The sequence below is a fragment of the Zonotrichia albicollis genome, chromosome 9, assembly GCF_047830755.1.
Source record: "Zonotrichia albicollis isolate bZonAlb1 chromosome 9, bZonAlb1.hap1, whole genome shotgun sequence".
Classification (NCBI taxonomy): Eukaryota; Metazoa; Chordata; class Aves; order Passeriformes; family Passerellidae; genus Zonotrichia; species Zonotrichia albicollis.
In genome coordinates this window covers 20,244,871-20,265,832 of record NC_133827.1, presented here as the reverse complement: position 1 = coordinate 20,265,832, position 20,962 = coordinate 20,244,871, and the positions used below count along the sequence as shown (strand labels likewise).

Here is a 20,962-nt window from a genome sequence, read left to right as displayed (position 1 = left end):
CTTCCCTCCCTGACAGCAGGAAGGTTTGTGGGGACGATGTGGTGTAACATACAGCACAGTGGGCATGATTGCAGGACAGCCCCACAGTGTCCAGCAGCCAGCCATGGATATCCCCAATAATCCTGGCAGGAATGTCCATTCACAGTGGGGGGATTCACCCCAACCAGATAATATCACTCCAGTGCTGTTTTCTGGCACATATTTGATGGTTGGAGCTCTGGGTGTTCTTTAATGAGAGACCGAGATGGAAAACACCGCGGTACCAAGATCTGATAAAACAGCACAGTTTTTCACAGCTCTGTGTTTGCTTACAGCTTAACAGCTGCCAGGCACTATGAAAACCATGCAAGGAGCTACCCAGAGCAGGGACCTACTGGTGAAAGACAGCCTGGAGCAGGAAATACGATTCCAAGAGTAAAAAGCATGAACAATCTTTGTATTCCTATTGCTGCTTTGTCAAGTAACAATATGGTGAGCAAACTGTGATGGCATAAAAGTCCCCTGCTAAGGTGTTCTGCCCTCCTTCACCATCCAAGAAGAGATAAAAGATACCAAATCTCTGCAGGAGTGCAAAAAAATTTGAGCCAAAAGTGTGTAGAATTGTTTCATACAGGCTTTTAAAAATGTATTATAGCAATGATTTGGAAATATTTATCTTATTCTGTAATTGAATGTCTTGGGTTCTTCTCCAAAATTTATTACTGTAAAATGAGGCTATTTTGAAGTGATATTTTGAATATCAAACCTAAAACCTACCTGTTCATAGTTTGAGCATGGAGACAAACTGTATTTATTTTACAAACTGTAGTTCTGGATAATACAGGACACTGAATTTTGTGTAACCAGCACCAAGCTCAACAGGTTCTACTTTATCTCCCTATATTTGCATGGAGATTTATGGCTAAGTTTGGAATCTCATCCTGTAACATGTTTTAATCCTGTCCCAAGAAAAATCATTGGATTATGTACTTGGGAGATTTTGCTGGAATAAACCATGCTTTTCCTATCCTAGTAAATCCAACCAGAGTGCTCAGCCATGTACAGAGACAGACCTGGAACATGCAAACAGGATCTCTCTGGAGGTGTTCCCAGAACAGCCTTGCCATGGGATCAGTGCTCTTCCACAATGTAGTGCCTGATGCCCTTTTCTCCCGAAATGCTTCCAGAACGATGTAGGAACTGTTGCATGAAGCTCATTTTTGAGCTAAGACCCCTAAGGCACCTCTTGCATATGCAAGTGCTTATTTTCACAAGTGATTTATTTATTTTTGATTTGGCCCCACCTTGTCTCCCAATCCTGCACATTTGGGCTCCAAACTTTGTGCCAGGATAAGCACACAGTGATGCTGCTCACTGAGCTGGTCCAGACTGCTGGCTTAGCTGGAAACAAAGGATCCAAATGACACCCAGCTCAAACTCTTCTTTGTGATCAGAACAACTTTGGGCCTCTTGCAATGCTGCACCAGCCAGGATAATGGACAGGGCAGGATTGTGGCTGGAGCAGGGCCTTGAGGCTGACAGCGTTTCCCTGCCTCAGTTTCCCATCTGCCACATGGGAGAATTAGCAATCCCATTATTTTCTATTTTATCTGCATTTAGAGGGAAAGGAGACAGCACCAGAGCCGTTTTTCCACTATATTTGAGGCTCCTTACCCTGTATTTATTTTAGTGTGATTTTTTCTGATATGTTTTTGCAGTCTAAGTGGTGTCTTTTAGACAGTTTGTACTTTTTATTACTGTCAGGTAACAAGGTGAAGGAATGCTTTCTAAAATGCTTTGCGGCACAACACTAACAGTTCCTTGCCTTTAAAATGACTCAAGTGTAATTCAATCATTTAAGCTGCCCACCTTGACTGTCCAAGGGATGCAAATCTCTGGGTTATTGAAAAGCAGACTTGTACCTTCCGTCATATAAAAAATGAGTTTTAATTTGCCCTCCTTAACATCCTTCTTCTCCAGATTTCCAACAGATAAATGAAGAAATGAGCACAGGACTTATAAACTGGATCTTTACTTTTACAGAGAGAGCCTTGCATTTTACGTGGTGTAGAGCTGTATGAGTGCTCAGTTCTGCACTCTGCAATCACATCATGCTTCACTGTATAAAAAAATTCAGGGTTTTCAGCATTTCAAAGGATTTTATCATCCAAATATTAGTTGCAATAAGGTAACTTCTGGGAGAAAATGGATTTCCAGAAATAATTTAAGTGGCCTTCATAAGACTTCTCTCTACATTAAGGATGGTAAAAATTACTAAGTAGCAAAGTGCAGGCCAGGCTAAATGCAATTCTCATGTAAAGCACATTGTCACTTACAGCCTTTCCATCAAAGTCCTGTTACAAGTTTCTACCATGTCTGCTTGCTATGAAGATATGGAAAACCTGGACCAAAAGAAAAATCCTTTCAGCAGTGAGAATTTCTCCCCTATTTACATACACACTTATATTCTTGTTTTCTCAAGTGTTTTCCATTCTCTTCCTTTATGGATGAGGAGAGCTGAAGTTCAGCAGGGGTGTCTGTGCCCTGCTCAGAGCCACCACAATGGCCCTGCAGACCCAAGAATTGCCTGTAATTCTCTTTTCTACTCCAGTGTCAGCAGGTGAGGCAGTCAAGCCACACTCTGCAAACTGAGTTTGTAAAACCTTCCTCGACTAAGGACTTTTACACCAGCTGAAGGTACCTCCTTTCAGCCTGCACTTGAAATGATAATATTGTTGGATATAGCTGCTATCATTGTTTGATTTCAAGGTAATAATTCTGTGGTTTAGGTCTTGTTCATTGTGGTCTGCACTGAGCGACTGTAACATTTGCAGTTCAGGTCTGTAACAGCACAAAGCAAAGTTCTTTTGGCTGCTAATTCAGCTTCTTAGAGGAGGAAAAATTATTTGACTTTAGCTATTATATAAATATTATTTCTAGAATATTTATATATAATTGATATACAATATTTATATGTATTAAGCTATTATATAAATATTTAACATATTTCTTTTTATTAGAATTTTCGTATTTTATGAAATCAAGCCTTGGTCTGCCTCTCAGATTTAATATCATTACCATGATTAAGATGCATATTGGGGCAGATGGATTTTCAGCTGCTCTTCTAGAGCGCAGGCAGCTGGATAAAGACATAGAATCAAAGTCATGATTGTTTTTGTGATCTTAACTAAGCAATTTTGAAGTTGAAAACATTCAGATTTTATGACAATGCTACTACTCCCATTCACCTTTACCTCCCTTTCTCCATCTCCACTGATAACTGGTAATTGCAACTCTCAACCGTTTTGCCCTGGAAATTGCTTCTCCATTTTTAATAATTTAGTAACACTGGCTGAAATTTTTCATTTACAAAAATTATTTCCTAAAGGTCAGTGTATTGATCTTAACACGCCTGCAGCACTGCTGGGTGGTTATCAGAGCAAAGGCAAGCCCTACACCAGAGCACCCAGAACTAAAATCCACACATTTAAATAGAAAAAAATTGCACAATTACTACAGTAGTTCAGACAGAAACCAGGCAAAGAGACAGGGAAGATGAGAATTAATGTCTACACCATCAGGGCTTCAGAGGAGGACTCTAAGGACATCAGAGCAGGAGAGACATCTGATCTCAAAAGATGAATGGATTATTGTGTGGCCATTGCTTTGTCAGATACAGAATCTTAAAATCTGAAAAAAATATCTTCAAGTATTTAACCTGCCTTTCAAAATTGTCTTCTACATTTTACACAAAGTTATCAAAAAGCACAGAAAGGGAGGAAAAAATTAGGAAATATTTCTCCACCAGGTCAGCTCTTATCTGAAGTTTATGTTTCTTAAATATTTTTGCCCAGAATATTATTTTACTTTTTGTTTCTTTGTCCTCTGGCCCAGCACTGAGCAGCAGAATAGAAAGCTGAGTCAGGAGGACTGAAACACAACAGGGAGATTTAATTCCCTTCAAATCCTATGTTCTTCCTGTGATGGCAAATCTACACTGGAAATCTCACTACAGTGTCACACCACTATCTGAAGCAGAGGGAAGAAAGAAGGGGAAAGAGATGGAAGGAGGAAGAAGGAAAAATTGAGAGGGGAATCAGAGCAGGAGGGATAAAAAATTAAAAGAAGGTAGGGAGAAAGTATGGAGTGAAAACAAATGGAAAAGAAGGATGGAGCAGCTGTCAAATATCATCAGTCTCTCCATTTTCATTGCTGCAATCCAAAGTGAGCCAGCTGAGCTAAATCCAAGTTCTGCATGCTTACAGGTCACAAGGAGCTGCTGCCTTGTTTGCAAAAACATTATTATGTCAAGGGAAATCCATATCCATACCACATAATTTCTGCAGAGATTTCTCCGAGTAGGTTTCACGATCACAGCCCTTCCCGATGTAATTGGTCTGCAGCTCAATGGTGGTGTGGATGGAGGACACTGGTCCATCACACGTCTCCAGGTGGATGCTGGGAAACAAGGGAATGCTGCCAGAGCCAGGCCTGTATTCAATCCGTTTGTTCCAGTCTGGAAAAACAAACAAATCAAAACCAAGATCCAATGGTGAGTAAAGGAAAGGGAGTTATATAATTTCAAATTACATATTGTTCTCAAAGGACACCGTCTAAGGCAAAAATAAGAGTCTCTGAAGTTGGCACCAATGAGCTACTGTGCTAAAAAAATTGGATTTTGGCCCTGTTTTTCTAAGAGTGTCAGGCTCACTTAAGTAACACTTCTGCTGGTTGAGTCACACACAGGGGCTGCACACATCTCCTGACAAGAAGTGCTAATTGGTGTCAGTCTGGAGCTGCAGTGCCCACGTTCCGTGACAGACTACAAGCTGACTCTGCAGGGAGGAGGTTGTCTGCTGCACCCAATTTGGTCAGATTTCACAGCGTGGTGATAAGAACAAATGCCTCCAAGGACCAGGCTACACCAGTCAGTCTAATATAACACCTCTGTAGTGCCACTTCTTGTCTTTGAACATCTTCCTTATTTTGTGAAGCACTGGTGACAGGAAGTTCCAGCCGAAAGGATGACTCCTGCTTCCAGCTAGATCTGACTAATCTGTGTTTATGCAGATGCCTCACAGCCCAAACAATTAAACAATCCCCTGCCTCAGGCAGCCACCTGTTTGTGCCACACATACCCCCCGTGTTGCTCAACTGAAGCATTTTAATGTTTGAAATCCAATTAATTATGGTGTTTGCAACGCGCTTCAGAGAAAACTCAAAAAAGCAGCAGTAATTACAAACATCTATTTTAGCTGTCTTTACAGCTCATATTTTCATCAAGTCCAACGGCTGGAGTTGGAAGGGATCCTAAAAGCTCCCTCAAAGGGACACCTGCATCCACAGCTTCTCTGGGCAACCTGTGCCATGCCTCAGCATCCTTGCAGGAAAAAAAAAAATAATTTCATATATCCAATCTAAATCCAACTTAAAGCTGCTGCCTCTTGTCCTGTCACTACAGGCCTCAGTAAAATCTTTCTATCCATCTTTCTTGTAAGTCTCCTTCAAGCACTGAAAGGCCTCAGCAAGATCTCCATGGAGCCTTCTCCACACTGAACAAGCCCAATTCTCAGTCCAGCCTTCTGGCCATGTTCATGGCCCTTCCCCTCGTTGCTTTTACAAGTTCAAATCTTTCTAGGTAAAATAAGACTTCAAAAATGGAAAAGTTCTAGGTCTTGGCAGTCAACAAAATCCCTGAAAGCAAATGGACAGAGATTTGTTCTAAATATCAGTGGAAGGGAAAACTAATAGTGGATACAAATTTGCATGTATGCATTTAGTAGGTGAAGGAGTTTGTGCTTTTCAATAGATCTCATTTCAGAAAGCTCAGGACTTAAACTGCATTAAATGAAGCATTTACAAGAAATTCTAAACATCCATGCAAACACTTTGAAGTGTGAGGAAGTCTATTAGTCCAGAGTCCAGGCAAGGATGCTTCAACCACTGGTCTGCATTTCAGAATTCTCTGATCTTCTTTCTGACGTAACCCAATTGGTTTTTACTAAAATCTTTGGGACTAGTACATCATGACTAAGACAACCATGACTGCCTGTGCACATATAACTGAGTTACTATTTCAGTTGTAATTTTCATGTAATTCACTTCATTTGTTCCACATTAAGTTAGACTTGATATACAGTATTGCATAATTTCTCTGCAATTGTCGGTTTAAACAGTTCCATTAGAATTCCAAGTACCATACATGGGACATCATTACAATAATAGGTTTCTGTTCCCTCTCCATTGCAGAAATTTGAGGTTAACACTTCTCCAACAGAACAAGAGCAGCAAATTCCTTGAGGTTCTTCGGGAAAAATAAAGTAATTTGCTGGTTTTATGCAAACTAATAATATATTAAGTTTTGATCTTTATAATCTCTTATTCACCAGTTCAGGCATTGTATTCCTCTACCTCAAAAGGAAAATAAAGTCTTATATATGTCTGGAACCTTTCTGACTATTTCAGCAGCTTTCAGCCACATTTTCTTTTCTCAGCTATACCAAATGGACCGGTACTCATGCAAAATATTCATTAGTGGATGTGAGATATGACTGAATTACAAACTGCAAGGTGCCTGAAGCTGCACACTCACCTCCAGCTATACAAGGAGTGTCCTGTAAAACTCACATCATATAAAATGCCATTGCTGTGAGGAAGAATGAGGGGAGGCCTCTGTTTCTGCCACAAGAACTGGAAGAGGTATTTTGTTTCATACTTGTTTTTATCTTGGCAGAAGTGGGAATGTGTACCCAGAGATCATAAACCCTGCACCTCCTTAAATCACTCACATTTATCTCAGTTCTAAATTGTAAAACATCAACTAGACTTGAACCAGTGTCTTTGGACTTGGTCTACTGCATCACCACAGACCAATCCCCATCCTAAACTGCACCAGCACTTCCTTCGCTGACTTGGTGCAGATTTAGGGATTCCACCAAGAAGTCCCTCTCCATGCCAAAGGCATTCCCAGGCAGGCGTGAGGCAAAACTGGAGCAGGTTACAATGGCAGAACCATCCCTAAAGGCAGCAACAGCTCTGATAAAAAACAACTGGCTAATTTCCACAGAACCTGCCCCTAGGCACTCAGCTCCCAGGGCTGTGGAGCTGAGGCCAGCACCCTCTGCATCTCACCACCAGTGCAGGCAGCAACGCTGGGCAGGGCACAGAGCTGGGACAAGCAACAATAAGCAGTAGTAACAGTACAAAGAAATTACTGCAACAGTAACCCAAGTCCTTAATTTAATTTTGAATGGTGTATTTTGCTTTCTCTGAGAATAACATCGCACATTGGATTTACTCAAAGGATCAGCACCTTCCCTTCAGGAATGTGGTGGTACTTTTTCATTTCCTCTGAAATGACTCACAGGAAAAGTCTTATGTAACCTGAGTCTGCAGATACCTCTGAATTGAGGTATTTTCTAGATATGTTCAGATGCATAACCCCTGCATAACCTGAACTGGCAGGATGCACTTAGATTAACTAAACCCAACCAACACGGTTCCTGCTTTGACACAAACCTGACCCAAGTTCTGCTAAAACACCACATTACACAGCAAACTTAGGAAAGTAAATGCTGTCAGGGTAGAAGACTGATTCCAGGGGGAAAGTCTGAATAAAACTAGCACTGTTTAGTCCTGCAGCCACTGTTTTGATTTTATAATTCAGCAGGCTTTTGCTTGCTTGCCACTTGTAGCATGAAGCTGCTCCAGACAATGCAAGAGAGCCCCAGCTGAGTTATCCCTACAATTAGAGTGTAAATATCACCATGTCAAGCTTGTGGTTCAGATTTCATCAATTATAAAGCAACTATGTAAACATGCATCTTGATCGCTGAGATACTCAAACGATCCCAAGATCAAAATGGATCAAACTTCAGTGACAGTTTGAGCCTTTAAAAGTAAATCCCAATGCACTGAACAAATTTTCCTTGTAACAACAGATGGATAGTGTGAAGACGTTCCTTGATCTCTAAACTTAAGGTTTTCTGTGCTGTCTTTGTGATCCATGTTGTATATTTTAATTAATTTTTAATGCTAGATGACACTGAGGAGTTTAATCTGATTTTTTTTTCCTTGAAGATCACGCAGAGGAGGTATGACATGGTTCACATCTCCTACATGTGTGTGGCCATAAACTTTGATTCCATTTCACGGTGTTGAAACTGATAGTGATGTAATTAAAGGTAATTGTAACACAATGAAATACGAAACTTCTCTCCTGTTGCACTGAAGATATGCATCTTGGCAGCTGAATGTAAGATAAAATTTATGTGGTGCCGTTAGTGAGTCTCTGCAGCATCGCTACATAATTGCTGGAACAGAAGGTTCCCAGAGCAGTGTAATTGGTATCTCTTCTGTTTCCTCTGCAGCATTCTCACATCTGTGCTGTTTATGTAGGCTAGAGACTTGGCTAAAGGTTACTCTGGTGCCTTTTTAATGTGAAATAAGATGAGTGACTTGTTAAGGAAATGGTAATCAGGTCTGACTCAGTTAAAGGGTTTCCACAGCAAAGAGAAAACTCAAACTAATGTCCAAAGCTCTGCTGGTTTGCTAAGAGATTTAAGTGCACATCTGTCATGGTTGAGCCTGGCACAGAGCCAGTGCCCCCCATGAAAATGCCCTCACCCTGGTGTCTGCTGTGAGATGTGACCAGGAATAAGCAAAACAGGCTCCAACTTAAACATAAAGAACACTTTATTACCTAAACTACAGGAAAATAGGGAAAGACCATAAGGAAAAAGAAAAAAAGAATTGAAAACCTTACAAAAAAACCCACTTTCCTCCTCCCCACTCCCTGACTTTCCCAATCCGATACATTCTCCCAAAACACCAACTGCCCAGCCCGGCACGACACTTTAGTATACTCAAACTTCAGTTCATGAAGAGGACAGGAGTCCTTCTTGTTCCATAGGCTTCTCCTGGAAACACACTGAAACCTCGTGTGCTTCTCTGTCACTTCGGCACCGCCCGGAAAAAAAAAGTCCTTTTGCCGCTTGTGACATCTTCCTTCCATGCCCAGTGCTCTCACCACTGACGCATGGACCAGAGCTGCTTTTAGGGTTGTCTTTCAAGGATGCCTTGTCTCACTCCAAAAAGGCACAGTCTCTGCTTTGGGACATCTGTCCCCCCCATATTTTTCCAACCCCCTGGGGCCGGGGGGTCCTCACGAATGAACCCTCCTGGTTTTGAGCCACTGCTTCCCCCTAAATGCAGTCTCTGTGTCACAGGAACAACTGAGTCCATGGCCACAAGAAAAGTCCAGCCAAAAGGCCACTCCAAATCATCTCTCCCCATTCAATCATCTCCACGTTCTTCGGGCCAGGTCCTTGTCTCATCTCATCTCATCTCATCTCATCTCATCTCATCTCATCTCATCTCATCTCATCTCATCTCTTATCTCCCTTCTTATTCAGCTTCGAGGAGGATTAGCATTTTTTGCAAGGCCCCAATCATGAAAGAAAGGGGTTAAAACTTTCAGTCTCTGTCTGTCCCGGGACGATGATACTCCCACACGTGCTGCTGCTGCGGCCGGCCGGGCTGCACCCTTCTCCCCCCTTTCTCCTCCTGGGCTGGCTGCTATCACATTCCGTCTCGCCGACTCTCCCTCTCTCTCCCTCCTGGGGGGGGGGAATGGCTGCCCGATGTCTCTTGGGGCTCCTCCACCCTTCCATCCTTGAGAGCTTTCTCACCCCCATCTCTGTCCAGGCCCCGGGCCTACCGCATGGCTGCCCCTCCCCCGCCCAGCAGCAGCGACTGGACAGGGGAGGGTGATCTGACCTCTTCGCCGCGACATCCCAAGAGAGCCTGCCAAGGGCAGTGCCCTGCTTTTTAACCCCTGTGTATTCTCGGAGGTGTGTCCAAACTTCACTGGCTACACCAGGTGTCAGTATGAAACTCAGAACATCCATTGGTTTGACCACAGCATCCCAGAATTCCCACTCCTTCCTGGTCAAACCACCACATTCCACCCTTCACCTCCGAGAATACACTTTCTAAAATTATCAACAAAATTACAAAACACTTCTACACAACAATACCCTAGATTCACTATCTATCTACCTTAACTTAGTACATGCTTTTTCTTATTCCTCTTTGGTCCCCATCTCACAGCTTTATCTCATCATTCTCCCGTAATTCGATTTCCCGGTCCAGGGAACCAAAAATGTCATGGTTGAGCCTGGCACAGAGCCAGTGCCCCCCATGAAAATGCCCTCACCCTGGTGTCTGCTGTGAGATGTGACCAGGAATAAGCAAAACAGGCTCCAACTTAAACATAAAGAACACTTTATTACCTAAACTACAGGAAAATAGGGAAAGACCATAAGGAAAAAGAAAAAAAGAATTGAAAACCTTACAAAAAAAACCACTTTCCTCCTCCCCACTACCTGACTTTCCCAATCCGATACATTCTCCCAAAACACCAACTGCCCAGCCCGGCACGACACTTTAGTATACTCAAACTTCAGTTCATGAAGAGGAAAGGAGTCCTTCTTGTTCCATAGGCTTCTCCTGGAAACACACTGAAACCTCGTGTGCTTCTCTGTCACTTCGGCACCGCCCGGAAAAAAAAAGTCCTTTTGCCGCTTGTGACATCTTCCTTCCATGCCCAGTGCTCTCACCACTGACGCATGGACCAAAGCTGCTTTTAGGGTTGTCTTTCAAGGATGCCTTGTCTCACTCCAAAAAGGCACAGTCTCTGCTTTGGGACATCTGTCTCCCCCCATATTTTTCCAACCCCCTGGGGCCGGGGGGGTCCTCACGAATGAACCCTCCTGGTTTTGAGCCACTGCTTCCCCCTAAATGCAGTCTCTGTGTCACAGGAACAACTGAGTCCATGGCCACAAGAAAAGTCCAGCCAAAAGGCCACTCCAAATCATCTCTCCCCATTCAATCATCTCCACGTTCTTCGGGCCAGGTCCTTGTCTCATCTCATCTCATCTCATCTCATCTCATCTCATCTCATCTCATCTCATCTCATCTCATCTCTTATCTCCCTTCTTATTCAGCTTCGAGGAGGATTAGCATTTTTGCAAGGCCCCAATCATGAAAGAAAGGGGTTAAAACTTTCAGTCTCTGTCTATCTCAGAACGATGATACTCCCACACGTGCTGCTGCTGCGGCCGGCCGGGCTGCACCCTTCTCCCCCCTTTCTCCTCCTGGGCCGGCTGCTATCACATTCCGTCTCGCCGACTCTCCCTCTCTCTCCCTCCTGGGGGGGGGGAATGGCTGCCCGATGTCTCTTGGGGCTCCTCCACCCTTCCATCCTTGAAGGCCTCCTCACCTCCCATCTCTGTCCAGGCCCAGGGCCTACCACGTGGCTGCCCCTCCCCCACCCAGCAGCAGCGACTGGACAGGGGAGGGTGATCTGACCTCTTCGCCGCGACGTCCCAAGAGAGACTGCCAAGGGCAGTGCCCTGCTTTTTAACCCCTGTGTATTCTCGGAGGTGTGTCCAAACTTCACTGGCTACACCAGGTGTCAGTATGAAACTCAGAACATCCATTGGTTTGACCACAGCATCCCAGAATTCCCACTCCTTCCTGGTCAAACCACCACAACATTTCAAAGCATAAACAAACATTCATAAACACCTTTTCCTTGTGCAGTAAGTTGATAGTTTTAAAAAGACAAAGAAAATAGAGACAGAAATTTGTGCTTAGTACAGGACAGTGGAAAGGCTGATGCCGCAGGAGCTGGTGAACCCAACTGAGTAATTGTTGTGCTTGACCTACTGACACTGAATATTCCATCAAGTGATAAAGTTCCCAGACCTAATGGTGCTTAATTATGTGAAATAAACATATAAGAATCTAAAACCCATGAAACAGCACGGCTTAAGCTATTATTTGTCATGAGATTTCATTTGAATAATGTACTTCCCACAGTGTCAGAGCCCCAAGGGCACTAATAAGCCCTAATGAACCTCCACAAGCTTCACCTGGGGCCTCCACTTGCCCTTCCATGGGCCTGGAGCTTTGTTTAAGCTCAGCCCCATCAGGGCTGCAGGTGCTGGTTTGTCTCAGCCACAGCATCTCTGGATCCAGGAGCCTGCCCAGGCCTTGCTGCTCTGGCTTGACAGAGCAAGGACTGGCCCAGTGTCTGATCCCAACCCTCATCCATGGATCCCTCATCAATGACCCCAATCCTTATCCATGGATCCCAACCCTCATCCACAGATCCCAACCCTCATCCATGGATCCCTCATCAATGGACCCCAATCCTTATCCATGGATCCCAACCCTCATCCACGGATCCCAACCCTCATGCATGGATCCCTCATCCATGGATCCCAATGCTCATCCATGGATTCTTCATCCATGGATCCCAACCCTCATCCATGGATCCCTATCACAGTTTGCAATCCCTGCTTCTCAATTTAGTTGTAGCTGCCAAATCAGTTTGGCCTTGTCAGACCTTCAACCTCGGCCGGCCTAGAGGTAAAAAAAGTCCTCAGATGAGGCAGGGATAGGCTGGATTCAAATCTACACAGGGGCTTCACCTATCACAGGCCATCCTAAGCTGCAGACATCTCCCTGGTGGGGAGCTGGGCTGTGAGGGGATCAGCCCAACCAGCAGCTGAGACCGGGCTGTTTTAACCTTCAGTATGAACTCGCTGTGGGAAATAAAGCTCGCAGCTGTGGCGTGAAGCTCTGAGGTCTGTGTGTCCTTCCTGTCTCCAACCACTGACCCCATGAAGCACATGGCCCCTCACATAATAAATTCCCCCTCCTTGGAGCTGCCTCTTCCCCAGAAGGGGGAATCTGGCATCTTTCCCCTTCTCTGGGTCTGCCCTGCAACCCTCAGCAGGGTCAGTGCTTGGCCCTGGGTGACAAATACATCACCCCACCCTGCCAGCTCTGTTATTACAGGTGGCTCTCTGCTTGCTTTCCTTAGGGAAATTACCTTCTTGCCAGGTTTGAGTTGGTCACAGGCTCCTAATGTCTCTGCTGGAGAGTCTGCAAAGTGCTTCTCAGATTCTCAAAGACAGACTCTGAAACACTGCATGGTGTAGTTACCCAAATCAATGAATTGGGTATTGTAACTCTTGTGGAAAGCCTTAAATTTTTCAGCCCAAGGTCTAAGAATATGTGGCAGTATCTACATGCAGAAAAAAAAAATCATAAGGAAAAGCTTCAAACCAAACTGGATACCCTGCAGTGCTTTAACTTTTGGGCAGAGGAAATATTAATGGGATAATGCTGTCAGCTGCATCTCACAGATAAGAAACTTCTCAATGAAATGATAATTGCCCCAGTAAAGCTCAGGAGGATCTTGCAGTGAAAATTCAAACAAGAAATGACTAGTTTTGTAGTTGCAAATACAGAAATGTGAACAAAAGAGTTATATATGGAAATAAAAATCTAGTTAAATAGGTCTAAAATGAATGGGGGTTTTGTATCACTTAAGATGGAAAGACTGGCTTCAGTATTTCAGTCCTCACAGAGAAGCAGAACAGCCTGCAGAGAGGGCAGTAATGGGTTACTCTTGAGATGTGAAGCTCATGGTACACAGGGAACTAACTGGTAATGATCCCTGTGAGCCTGCCTTGGGAGTGTTATTTGATATTTCCATTTGCAGCCCTGGCACAAGACCAGGACCGTGTTAGTTACTGCTGCCAGTGAAGGGAAAGGAAGGCAGTGCCACACTGGAAGTCAGTCTAGAAAGAAGATATCCTAAACACAGAACAAGGTGACCTTGAGAACTGGTGTTACAGAAATAGTGCTTAGTAATGATACAAAGCACTCAGGAAGTCCAGCAGACTTCAGAGAAATCACTGAAAAACAACAAATGGAAAAAGAGCTGATTTCATTAAGACAAGAACGCATTTCCACAGGCCACCAGTCTGATATGGCCAGGCAAAAGCAAGGCAGTCCTGGAATATCTAAAGCACTGTTTTTAGTAAGAGGGCATGGTAAAAAGAAATGTGGGAGGACCTGGAGTGCTCAGGGAAGATGTATTTAACAATAATGCAGATACAGAACTTACTAAAGAGAGAATATCTAAAAAATTAGATTGGAACAGGTATGACTGCTTTCTCTGAGTATGTCTGGTAGTCAAAGCAAAGTAAAAACAATGTAGATACAAGTAATAAAGCAAATATGAACTTATGTAAATTTTAAGCTCAAAACTTGGTAGTACTCAGGAGTTTAGTTAATTTTCAAATGTCTGCAGTGGTTATTTAGAGTGAGTATTTTACTAAAATGGTGCCATTCAAGTTAACAGCTGAATGTAAGTATTTCATCCTGATTACCCTGGTTGAAGGATATGTGGCTAATGCATGCACAGCAGTGCCAAGCCTAGACTGGCATAAAGGCTCCCTGCTTCACAATAAATTTCATTTATAAAAATATGGGTGAATATCTCACAGCTAAGACAACACAAGGATGGTGTTTTGAGCTGCTAGGTGTCTGCACAGGAGTAATGCAAATTGATTTGTGTTCAGTGCAGAAATTACTTGGTCCTTTTAAATTGTTCTGGAAGACTGAGAATATTACCTTCATCAGCAAGGTTTCTGCACTTGACCAGCCGCCTCCAAATAATCAATTACCTTAGTAATCATATTCCTCCTTGTTAAAAGCATTGGCAGAATGAAAGCCAATATGGTTTTGGTTTGCCTCAGTAACTGGATCTTACTAGAAAGCCCTCATGAAAACCATTCTGAAGTCACTCAGCAGCTCCTGCAAACAACATCTCTGAGGAATGTTGACTCAGAAGTGATGTGAGATCACTCTGCTACTGAAGTGGAAGGTCCTGCCCTTCTTTGTACAAAAGAGAGATTTTATTTCAGCAGGAAGAGCAAGCTGATCTGACTGCACAAGGTCTCTGAATGCCTATTCAGCCTTAAAGAGGTGCTGGGAATGTGCCTTTGGGAAGGGCCCAGGCCACCTTAGTGGGCCCAACATGCCTTAGGAAGGAAATGGTATGCACTATCTCTGATACACTAACAACCTTTTAAGAATATTTTTATAATCTATTGCGTGAATGAACAGAGAAGCTTTTATTTCAAAACTATTTTTAAGCCAACGCTATGTAAAAGTAATTTAATTTTTCAGGACTATCTCTTTTAAGATGAATTTTTAAAGAACTTCAACCTTATTCTCTTTCTTGCGTAGCTGGGTGTGGATGCATATGGGTTCACAGACCCTGGACGATAAATACAAGAAATCTTTTCAGACTGGTAAAACACTTGAGGCTGGATGCTGTGAAATCTTGTTTTGTATCTGGAGTCCTAACAGTCCAACTGCAGGTTAGTCACCATTGCCTATGCAAGGCCATATGAAATTTGGCATGGAAAAACTCTCCTTTCATGAGTTTTTGAGTTTTGGGCTGTTGTCTTTGCTCCACACTCATCTCCCCAGGAAGCACAGCCAGTCTTCCCTGTTGTGAGCTCTCTTTTTCTTTCCCAGGGTATTCAGTTGGCTGTTTCAGAGAATTTTTTTTACTTGTAATAACTATTTTCTGTCTGAAGTCAATTGCATTTTAGGGAGCAACCTCACTTGTAGATTAATTGTCAGTAATTGAGCAGACGTTTGACAATCTCAAAACATATTTTTCAAGTTTTCAGGCCCATGATTCTACCTTTTTTCTTTTTTTTTGGAGGCTAGACTCTTCTTCTCCCCACACAGTGCATTGGTCACCAGACAGCTTGGTACAGGAATAATTGTTTTTAATTTTTTGCTACCTTGCATCTTTCAGCACATTGGGTTAGATTTAATTTCCATTTGTAATCCCACTATGGAAAGATTAAAAATGTTTTAAACCAAAAATCTAAGTATCTTCTACTGCAGATTGAGCCATGATGATGCCAGGACTACTGTCGTCATCCAGCTTTTCTTGGTAATTCTGTCCTTTCCCTACCTGGCAGGACATGGTCACTGCACTGTTTGGAAATCATGGACATGAAAACACAGCTGGCATGAAGAGATTTTGTAGCACAGCTCTAGAAGTCACTTGACAAAACTCACTAATGAGAATTTCCAATTAAAATACCTGATTAGGAAGTAATTCAGCCCATTGATTTACATTTTCAGCTTGCTCAGTATGTGAATACCAGTCCAGAGTGGTCTGCTCAGAAAACAGATGCCAGCTTGGGTCAAGTTTGTTTCTAGAGCAGCCTCTGAACAGAGGGGAGGCTTTTTTGCTGAAAATATCTGTGTGGTGATCTGGCTGCTGGTGTATTAATGCCCATCATCATCAGAGAGCAGGGAAGCAGCTCCTGGATTTAATGAAGACTTCAGCGCCGTTAGCCCAAGGAAATATTGATTAAAGGAAAGCACCTTGGCTGGTGGAGCCTTATTTGCTCTGCCACGCATCAGTCACATGCTGCTGGCCTCAAGAACAGGAATAATTTTGAATTGCTTTACATCAGCCTGTTCTTCCCTCTCGCAGCCCTGCACAGTGGAGGTTATCTGAAGGGCATCTATGCTGAAATTGGCTGCAATAAAATTTTTAATACTGAAGTTGCATTAGACCACTCCAATCTCTATTCATGATAGTTACATAAACAAGTGCACAATATTTCAAATTACAAAAGCCATTAGCTTTCAAGAACTAACTGCCAATGCCATAAATTGAAAATCTGAGTATTTATTTGTTCAGGATAACATTGAAGAACAAGAAAAAAAAAATCACGTATTTTAGCAACATTTCTATTATAACCAAAGACTCAGAATATTCCTCTTTTCTGTCAAAAACCTCCCATTATTTTATTTCCTGAAGTCATCCAGTCTTTACAAATATAGCATTATTTCAAAGAAGATGGAGCAAACTTGCTGGCTGCCCCTTTGTGGGGAGGTCACAGAGCACCAAATACAGGGAAGAAAGAACACTACAAATATCTTCCATTTCTAGTCTCCAGATTTCTTCTTTAACCACTACAAATACTCTTGGAAAGTTCTGCTTATTTGATCTTATTTTTTTCCCTAGAAACAGGTGATTTTTACTGGCTCAAACTGGCAAACAGCATCACCTACATGAATTTCTCCACCTGTAAAAATAAAAAGGTATGAAAAAAATCTCTTTAAGAGAAATGTATAAATTTCTGGAATGCTTACGTTGTAGCTCATTTTCAAATTACAATTAATGAATTAATAATAATTAAGCAATGAAGCCCTATCTAATCAATTATTTACTTAAAGACCTTTCACCCTGAGTAGGAGACATCCCCTTGCATTTTGTGCTCCTTGACCTGGGGATGTGCCAAGGAGGTGAAGAGTCGTGTGTTTGACAGATGGAAAGGTACAAATAACACGAACAAAGCATCAAAAACACACCCCAAACCCTGATCAAACCTGTTTGAGATTGTTCCTTTTCCTTTTATTGGCTGCCTAGTGTCTAAACCCACCTGATGGAGCCAGTAACAAGCATAACAACCACATGAACTGTGAAATAATACTGGGCAAAAGAAATACACCACTACCACCTTTGCAAAACTTATTCAACCAAAAAAATACCTGAATAAAAAAAATGAAAAAAAAAATTCTTCCATTACACCCATTTTAATACAAATCTCAAGCTAATTTGGGGATAATTAATTTATCTGAGATAACTCCATAAAATGGAAACAGAATATTTCTCTAGTGTAAAGAGACTATAATAATTTTATAGACTAAATCATGTGAACAGTAATATCAGTTAGAAAATGTGGAAATAGTTCATAGGTACTGTGGTTTCTTTCAACAAAAATGTTCTTCAAATACCTGGGTACTAGCACATCCCAAAAAACTGAAACGTGGCTCTGCTCCAAGTGAGGGCTGTGGAAATGGAATCCTGCTATTGCAAACATTTCATTACTAGCTCCTCTAGATGAGAGCTTCTCATTTCCCAAAGAAAATATTTTTTTTAATAAATGTCAACCTGTAAATTTACCTTTAAGTACAACAGCCAAACTGTTTTTTTCCTTCTCAATCATTATGTTTAAAAATTAACATTATGAAGGTCAAGTTAGTCCTGAATGACACCTGCATAACGTGGTGACATCCAATTTGTTTGTCTGTAATCCAGCCCTCATTTCCATCTTAATTCCTAATAATTAGTGGCATATATACCTTCCCTGTACATTGTCAGCTGAGATTTTCTCCATTCCAGACAGGGTATAGATCCTTACAGCCTTTTTAGAAAATCAAATTGATTCCTACCAGAATGTCTCAGTATCAAGACAGGAATCAGCTTTAAAGATGCTTTTCACTCCCACTGAGAGTGCCTTGGCTCCTGCCTGCCACAAAAGCCAACACTGAACCTTGAACAAGATAACCTGAGCAACTCCAGCTCACATGGCAGAAACACCTTGCCATGGTGGCTTCAAAAATGCTCTTTTAAGGAATAGTAGAACAATGGCAAAACAGCACCATTTTCTTTAACCTTCCAAAATATTCTCATAAGATAACTTATTAGACTCACAAGATAACTTATTGGAGTAGAAATTTGTCTTCTTTTTGTCTGGTCTGCTCTTTGTTCTGCCTAGAGAAGAATCATGGCAAATGCAAGCAAACATGGGATTATCATCCACTTTGTTAGCAGGCTTGGAATGAGGCAGAAAAAACAGCAGCAGTTTTCCACACCAGTGCAACAAGCACCCTCCTTTCCTTACTGTGAGGTAGAGGGAAAACACCAAAGAAAAGATATTTAAATAAAGAATTAAAATAGAAAAGCTGTTCAACCTTACCTTGCCAGCCTGGTTTGCACACAGGTTTGACATTAACTCGTACCAAGACATCTTCTGTCGCACGCTTCTGCCCACAGTCAAAAGCTGTGACCATTATCTCATACTGGTGCTGCTTATCATAGCTCAGCTTCTCCGTGTTCCTGATGTTACCTAGAGGTTCAACACAAGAAAACATTCAGAGATTCATTCTTGGCTGAGCATCTCCAGACTGCAGCATTTGGGTCCTGGTTCATCAAGTGCTTTGTGACTTTGAGCTCTTTTGTGACTGTGTGCACAGGGGTCTCAGGCTGAGGGAAGAGATGAGAATGTTGACTCCATGTTTCAGAAGGCTTGATTTATTATTTTATGATATATATTACATTAAAACTATACTAAAAGAATAGAAGAAAGGATTTAATCAGAAGGCTGGCTAAGAATAGAAAAAGAATGAATAACAAAGGCTTGTAGCTCGGACTCTCTGTCTGAGCCAGCTGACTGTGATTGGCCATTAATTAGAAACAACAAACATTGGCTAATTAAAATCCACCTGTTGCATTCCACAGCAGCAGATAATCAATATTTACATTTTGTTCCTGAGGCCTCTTAGCTTCTCAGGAGGAAAAATCCTAAGGAAAGGATTTTCCATAAAATATGTCTACAACACTCTCTGAAGAACACAGGACATGCAGAGCGGGCCATTCTGGGAATGGGAAGGATTTTCTTTCAATCCAGCAGAGAAATAAGATACTTGTAGAAAAATATAAGATGGGAGTGATATAATGTGGGCATGGCTCTATCAAAAAATATCTGCTCAACAACACTTTTTAAAGTAAGACAATAAAAGTAATTGGCAGTTACATCTTGACCCATGAGCTATTAGTGCACTCTCCTTTTCCACATTTGCCATAATACCTGGCTTTAACAGCCAGGTCCTGAGATCCACTACTGAACCCCAGTATCTTCCTGTTTTCTCAAAAGCTATTACCTTGTAGGTGAGAGACATTTTAAAAATAGGAAAAGCCATAGAATCACCTCCTGCATTACAGTGTTTAGCGGTATTTGATAGGGCAGCACAGAGTTATCACATGCAAAATAAAACCCAGCAACAACAGGGTTTATCTGCTGAGCCTGACACACATAAAAAAGTAACAAATTGCCTGCTTTGGGAACAAAGACATCAGAACTTTCAGAAGGAAAGATCTTTCTCTGAATAGTTCCTGGAGGACTGGGGAGAGCACAATGCAAAATATATGGGTTTTCTATTAACAAGTTCAGTGTTTTAATCCTGTCCATTTCCACTGAAATTTACTTTCTGCACAAGTTGAAACTTCATCCTGTTTAATTAATTTCATGCTTTTGCTCAGGGCTGTTTGTTTTACTATCTCTTTGAATGAGGATTTTTGTTCCAGAATTCAAAGAGCAAACTTTGCAGCAGTGCTACACGTAACATCTGCTTGCAGGCAAGTATCAGCAAAATCCAATTGTTGGTGCTAAATTTGAAATGGGCAGCCCCCATATCCTGGAATTTAGTCAGATGCAGTGAACCGGTCCCTACAGGTGCTGGGCAAAGTCTCTTTTGTTAGGCACAAAATGTTAGGTTTGGTTTGAGCATTTCAGTTTCATTTTCTGTTTTCTTTTCACACAAGTGGATGAAAGACAAGAGAAGGCAGAAAAATGCAGCTTCTTAAAAGAAGTCTTTTACTAAAGCTCCATTAATTTGACAAGTGAAGACTTTTAGCCGCTGTCTCTCTGCTTCACACTCCTTATCTTGTCAGAGCCCACCACTCTAATTTTTGCTACAACTACATTAAAGCCAGCTCTAGGAGTTTATTGAAATGGATGGAAAACTTTCCAGGTCAGGCCTGAAGAAAGGCTGTTGTTTGTATTTATCACCACCTTCAGGTCCAAAACCTGTAGTTTAAATAGACCCTTGCATCTGCAGTTATAAGTCAGGCCCAATACCCCATTTACTGCTGGCTCTGAGTCTCTCCTGCTCTCTTTGTGGGCAGGGCACACAGGAGGACAAACTCTTCTCATATTTAAATGTCTTAAAAGGAGAAATGGAATTGTGAGCTGCTGAAGGCTGGTTTGGACCCAGGGCAGTGTCCTGCAGCCTCTGGGGGTCTCTCTCTGGGGTACCTCATGTTGCCAGGCGTTTTCAGACCTGCCATGGGCACAGCTCTTTGCTCCCCACAAGAACTGCAACAACCACATCAACTCTGTCAGAGCTCAGCGCATCCCTCTGGGTGCCCAGAGCTGCCAGGACCCTGCCAGGGGGCTCAGAGACCCCGGCACACAGCCCAGAACACCTGTGGGGTTGATTATGACCCGTGGAGCAAATT

At 42.3% G+C, this 20,962-nt stretch overlaps 1 protein-coding gene across 2 annotated transcripts in view; it reads right to left on the bottom strand.

Annotated features, from left to right (window-relative positions):
- Positions 1-20,962, bottom strand: part of CLSTN2 (calsyntenin 2) — a 299,276-nt gene that overhangs the window by 45,712 nt on the left and 232,602 nt on the right. For both annotated transcript variants that reach the window (XM_074546803.1, XM_074546802.1), the window contains exons 5-6: positions 18,642-18,791; positions 4,310-4,495 (exon numbers count right to left, since the gene is read on the bottom strand). In XM_074546803.1, coding sequence (XP_074402904.1) covers positions 4,310-4,495; positions 18,642-18,791 — 336 coding nt within the window. The remainder of the gene's footprint in view (positions 1-4,309; positions 4,496-18,641; positions 18,792-20,962) is intronic.